This window comes from Triticum urartu, unplaced genomic scaffold, assembly GCF_003073215.2.
Source record: "Triticum urartu cultivar G1812 unplaced genomic scaffold, Tu2.1 TuUngrouped_contig_4762, whole genome shotgun sequence".
In the NCBI taxonomy this organism is placed as follows: domain Eukaryota; kingdom Viridiplantae; phylum Streptophyta; class Magnoliopsida; order Poales; family Poaceae; genus Triticum; species Triticum urartu.
In genome coordinates this window covers 469-6,992 of record NW_024115378.1, presented here as the reverse complement: position 1 = coordinate 6,992, position 6,524 = coordinate 469, and the positions used below count along the sequence as shown (strand labels likewise).

The window sequence follows — 6,524 nt, the reverse complement described above, 5'->3', positions numbered from 1 at the left end:
GAAGCCGACCTGCTCTGGCAAGGCAACGAAGTGTGGTCTTCAACATTAGCTTGGAAACCCAAGGATCGAGAGGTATAGAAACAGAATGAAGCCGGAGGTAATCCCCTTTTTCTAACAAAAATTAGAAACAGAATAAAAGAGATAAGTAGATAAGGAGGAGCACACGAACACACTACAAGAACTAGAGGAGGGGTTAGTATTGGAGGAGATGCGGGACGGAGATGGATTGGCGAGAAAATGCACACTGGTGGTGGCATCCTTTCCAAATAAATAAGAGATTAACTCCTATCGTCAGCCTGATGGGCCATGGTCACTAATTGACGCTCGGAATACGAGTTGTTTATATAGGAATACTTCATCCTAAGACATGCATATACATGACGAGTAGTATGAATACAACACGAATCACGGCGTAGTGGATGGTGAATATGTAGACCTCGCGTGGCACTATGTCCACCAATGCACTTTGCCTTATCTAATGTGCCTTCTAATTGACAAGCTTAACGGGTTAAATGTATAACTCATTAACTTGGCTCGTTAAACTCGTTTTTATTAACGAGCTTAGATTAAAACTCGGCCAGTTCGACCGAGTCATGAGAGCTTCGATTTTTAACTCGACACCTACATGCATCCAATGCACCCAATCATGCAAGTAGAAAGTTGTACTAATATAAATCAATACTCGGGAGAACCAACGTGAACTGTGATTGTATGATATAGACAATTCAGTCTCAAAAAGGCATGGCTGGCTTAATGGCTCACAAGGTTGTATACGAAGAAAGATATAGACCAAAAATGGCACTAGATAAATGAATTGCTAAGGTATTATATAGAAGGTTATTGTTTGAGTAGGGCGTTTTGGAGCTCGGTCACCATGGAGGCCAGTTTTTTTTAAAAAATACATAATTCAAACTTCTTAGTTTCATAAAAATATAAAATATACAGAAGTATATAAGGATGTGATGTGTATGTGTGTAAAATTTCAGGATGAAATACCTTGTAATGCGAGTTATGCAAAACAAATCATGGACTTTGAGGATAAATAGTGCTTGTACTAAAAAGGCGAAGATTTTGTGTGTGTGTGTAGTACTCATTTTGACATATTTTGTCATGAAAATTGACACACTTGTACATCATGCTTCTAATATAGGTGTATTTTTTCAAAAAAATTAGAAACGTAGAAATATGACTTTTTGATCATCCCAAATTCGGTCTTCATGGAGGCCGAGCTCCATTCAACATTTTCAGTCTTGTTTAGAAACAAAGGAATGAATATGTGCGATCACAGAGAGAGAGAGATTGCACACGTCCATCCATGCTGAAACAACGACCATATTTATTACATCACCAGTTCACCACACACAAATCAGGTGCCAACCAACACCACGTACAGCCAACTAAACTCGAGAGACCCCGATTGATTTTCCACTTTATTAGTTTTACCTAGCGGGACACACGAACAAGTAGCGTCGAACGTGGACGCACTGGCGAACGGAACAGAACGAGCTAACGGCACGGATGACCTACAGTAGCATGCATGGGACGTCTCGGCAGGACGGGGCGAGCGGGCGGACTAGCAGAGCCTCTTGCAGAAGCACTTGCGCTCGAAGTGCGGCGTGTGGCACTCGCCGTCGGGGAAGTTATCGGTGCGGCAGACGGCGGCGCAGTTGCTGCTGCTGAGGCAGGCGCCCTTGAAGTTGTGGCTCTGCGACACGCAGTCCCGCGCCTCCGCCACCTTGGTCGTCGTCGCCCCCATCTCTGCATGCACATCAACCAAACCACGGTCAGCAGAGCATCATCATCGAGGGAACAAACCTGCAGTAGAGCTCGGCAGCGCGACGTACCTGTGGCCACAAGGAGGACCAGCAGGAGGAGAGCGGAAGGGGCCCTGCGACGAGAGAGCGCCATCGGTCTGCTCTGGCTCACCCGAGACGACGTACTGGACCGAGCTATCCTACTGCTGCTACGTGGAACTGTGTGTTGTCTAGCTAGCAAAACGAATGGGCACCAGTGAGAAGCACAGTGTGCTCGCCTGGTGGGGTTTATATAGGCGGACGGCAGATTAGTGGGTGTTCAAGTTGTGGGCTTATTAACAAACGTAGTCTCCATCTGAATTTAATTGCTCACCTATACAGCCAACCATACTGCACACAGCAGTAGGGGAGTAGTCATTTCACGGGCTGAATTTAGACTAGCCACAATGAATATTAACATATAGAGTAGTAATATACTCATGTTACTACTCTGTATTACTAACTTTATACTGAAGAGTAACATATATATGATAATATGAAACACTTTATTTATTAAATTATAGACTCATATTGCTTTGATATATGTGATGTTAGTAGTAATTAGATATGTTAGTACCACATGTCTCTCTTTCTTCATTTATTGTTTGCCGCGTCATCTATTTTATCTAGTGCAGTGCGCACCGCATTCAATTGCTGCCCACCGACTCAGTTGTCACCTCCCCCGATCTCGGTACTGGCCCATTCCCTGTAGCCATTCAAGTCCATTAATTTCATTCCATTTACATGTAGAAACTGGTGGATGTGGACTGGGCGGCCATTTCACGGGCTGGATTTCCTTGCCGATGAATGGTCATCAAGGTCACATGCTGCTCGTCAGGCAGGCCGAGGACCTACAGGAGTACAGATTACAGCTGGATTCCATCCAAACTGGTGAGTGGCCAACAACCTTTGAGGCGAGTGCGTATCCTATGCAACTGGTGCACCGCCGCACACCGAAAATCTATGATAATTTTTTCAAAAACTGAAATATTCTACTTCCTCCGTCTGCAAATACTTGTCATCACGTTTAGATACATCATTTTTTATTCATTTTGATGACAAGTATTTTCTAATGAAGAGAGTACTACATTAAAACAACAAACATGTAACATGTCACAAATTTCTGGTTACCATTTTAACTCACAGCTTCAAGTTTTTTATTTCAGCAATCATATCTGTAAGAAGTAAACAGAGACAGAGACAAGATTAACAGAGAAGTGCTAGAGTATGAAGAATCCAAGAGCATATATAAACCGCACACAAGACATGCATGAAGTTGGTAAGAAGAATAGGAAGATCTTTTGCGATGAGTATGTGTGCGAGCAATGTTTGTACAAAGCTAGAAAAATAATGTTTTTTACCACTAACTCCAAATAAAATGATGTTATAATCTTATCATGGCATCTCCATGGATGTTACCGTAGTTCAACACGTGCACTGGTGGCACGTATTGACCATAATGTGGATGAGTTTAATAATAGATATTGCAATTCTCAAGATTAGTAATAAATGAGATCAGATGATTTTTCTCCTGATAAGTTAATTCTGAACCATCGATGTAGTAGGCTATGTCTACCATCTTCCGCACATTCTTTGAAAAATGAAAATAAGCTGTCAATGGAATAAGCTGTCAACTATTTTGAAATAAACAATATAAATTAGTTAATAAATTTTTTATTTTAGAAAAGAAGGAAGACCACCGGCCTCTACATCTAGACGATGCATGCAACCGCTTTATTAATTGTTCACACAATACCTTACATAGTAATACAACAGTAAGACTAAAGTCACCGTCTATGCAATATTGGTCGCTACTCCTATCCAATTGATGAAGGGATGCTGATAGTCTGGGCCTAATACCAAACAGACCTCGCAGCCAAACCTTATATCTAAGACCTGAGGTTCCATCCAGGACGCCTGCCGGGTATGAGGCCACTGCAGCCACCTACCATCAATCCATCTTCAGAGCTGTACTGTTGCATCTACCTTTCCTGGTCTAGCTGCCGTCGACGCCACCACGACGCCAGACCGCCTTACCCACTTGCGCGAGTCCATCTTCGCGCATCGGATGACGAGTCACCACAGCGCCATGCCTCCGAGACCCGCTGCCATCAATGAGTGAGATGACGCATCGCTCTACCAAAGAATCCGTCCTCTGGTCCCTCGATCACGTGTGTACCTCCAAGAATGACGCCCCCATGGGGGATTAGTTAATAACTATGTTTGAGAAACTCACATAGCGGTAGAATTGGAAGCGTATCAACAAGGACCCAATGTCCATATTGCCTTGGGCGATGTCAGGATCACCAAGATCCATGGTGATAAGCATACCCTCATAAAAACCATACGTCTTGCAAAGTGCTTCCCAATTCGTGCAACCAAAATGGGTTACGCTCTCAGAATTGTACAAATTTACTTCAAAACCATACCATGATGAGTCCTTAGGTGAATTTTCTTTGTTTCCATACTTTCATGATCTTCAAAATCCATTCTCTCCAAGACATAGCATCTTGCATGGCATGGGATAAGCTAGTCGAATTATAAAAGATGAAAATTACACGTTAAAATAGTTAAAGTCGTGCTTAATTATGAAAAAAACCACTTGTCATCGTTGCGTACCGTTTCAACATCGAAGGTCTCCTGAAGCTTAATGTTGAAGCGTCGATCTTCGTCCAGGTGAGGCATGTCGCACAGACCTCGATCATCGTTGCACTAGTTGCACTCCCCCGGGAGACTTTCGTCGTCCGATGACAATATTTCCTATGTTCATAACTCAAAGATTAAACTTGTACAATTAAATATATGTATCACAAAAACTAAATTAGATCATTATTATTCATCACAGATTGACTATCGGTCTGCCGAGTCTTTTCTTCAAAACTCTGAACTCACGTGGTGTATATATTCGACCGTCGGTGATGGTCGCTCCTCCCTTCGTCCCCGAGTGCATTACACCAAAATGTCTAGCACACGGGAACGAAGGAGAAGCGACCCCCACAACAACAGTCGGGATTCTTCGTCCTCTCATATATGGTGGAGACTCCCCCTCACTGATTCCTCTCTAACATTTGCGACCGTCGGTGATGGTCGTTACTCCTCCTTCCCCTAGTGCATAACAAAGGTCTAGCACAAGGAGAAGAAGAAGAAACGACCCCCGCGACAACAGTCAGAATTCTTCGTCCTCTCTCATATATGGTGGACACACTCCCTCACTGATTTTTCGACCGTCGGTGATGGTCGTTATTCCTCCTTCCCCTAGTGCATAACAACAGTCTAGCACAAGGAGAAGAAGGAAAAACGACCCCCACGACAACAGTCGGGATTCTTCTTCTCTCATATTTGGTGCAGACTTTCTCCCTCACTCATTTGTTGATTGTGATGTATGGAGCCTCGACAGACTTAAAAGTCAACCCGAAATGTCGTTTAATTATCTTTCTAGAAAATCTAGGCCATTTGATATTTCCTACATATTCTAGCACAAGTCATGCCAAAATTCACGGAAAAATCCGGCATGATGTTCGCTAAAAAAGGACATATCGAGCGCCTGAAATTTGCCGGGATGATGGAGGGGCTCCTTGATTTCTGCAAAAAACAAAAACCCTATAAGCTATCAACTAATCAAATGCATACGCCTTGCATAGTGGGCTCCAATTTGAGCATTCAAAATAGGAGTACTTCTCCAATTTGAGCATTCAATAAGCAAAACCAAATCGTAAAATAAATAAGTATTCAAATTAACATGCATTCAATAAGCAAAACTAAATCATCTCTTGCGTCCATACATCATCGAATATTATCACTAATACATCTCGAATAGTATCATACATATAATATCACTAATACAGCTAAAACCCTAGCGAACGACGGGTATCGGCGCGGGTGGTGGATACCCAAAGAGAAGGAACCATCACAGGATCATAGCTCCAGTGAGATCCCTGAAGAACCTGCCAGGTATTGGAGAACCTGCCCTCCAACGCAACCATGTAGCGACAGACGTGCTCGTCCTCCTCGCTGACATGGTGACGTACCACCTCCGCGGGGACAAAAGCCTCCGCACCGTAACTGGCCCACGCGACCGCCACCAAAGAAGGTTCGGGTCAATGACAGGCTGCCTCCTCACCAAGCTGCGCCCCCCGGAAGGTAGCACCTCCCAGTACCAGCCGGCGGATCCAAGTCCCGGACATGGCCCCTTTGATCAAGCAGGTGTCCTCCGCCGAGTTGACGACAAGGATGCGGGATAGGCATCGTCGACATCGGTGCGAGAATAATTGCTTTAACTAAAAAATAACAACAATGTAACATGTTCAAAATATGACATGTCCACTTCAAAACGAATCAACCTAGAATACTGTTAAATACACCTAAAAATAAACTAGTTCTATTAATTTTCTTACTAAAAATAAACTAGTTCTATAGTAAAATTTTAATTAGATCATCAAATCTCATATACCTAAATTTCTTACTAAAAATAAACTAGTTCTATTAATTCAACTAAACACTTACTATAAATAAAAATAAACTTGTTCTTACTAAAAATAAAACTAGTTCAACTAGTTCTATTAATTTTCTTACTAAAAATAAACTAGTTCTACTAATTCAAGTAGTTCTTACAAAAAATAACTAGTTCAACTAGTTCTATTAATTTTCTTACTAATTCTATTAAACACTTACTAAAAAATAGTAAAAAAACTATATTGATTTTCCCTTTAAACTAAACGCTACTGCCCTAAT

General features: G+C 42.3%; 1 protein-coding gene across 1 annotated transcript; it reads right to left on the bottom strand.

The window, feature by feature from the left end:
* Window positions 1–1,319: 1,319 nt before the first annotated feature.
* LOC125528277 (defensin-like protein CAL1) lies at window positions 1,320–2,026 on the bottom strand. The gene is made up of 2 exons (XM_048692769.1): window positions 1,845–2,026; window positions 1,320–1,758 (listed from the first exon to the last, which is right to left on the bottom strand). Exons 1-2 carry the CDS (start codon window positions 1,906–1,908, stop codon window positions 1,574–1,576), a joined length of 249 nt encoding a protein of 82 aa, XP_048548726.1. The 5' UTR covers window positions 1,909–2,026; the 3' UTR covers window positions 1,320–1,573.
* Window positions 2,027–6,524: the final 4,498 nt, after the last annotated feature.

Bases quoted from the DNA above. Each gene is read 5' to 3' on its own strand.
- LOC125528277 (XM_048692769.1), bottom strand. From the start codon at position 1,908: ATGGCGCTCTCTCGTCGCAGGGCCCCTTCCGCTCTCCTCCTGCTGGTC. The intron at 1,759-1,844 runs GTACGTCGCGCT...ATGTGCATGCAG, and splicing joins GGTCCTCCTTGTGGCCACAG to AGATGGGGGCGACGACGACC.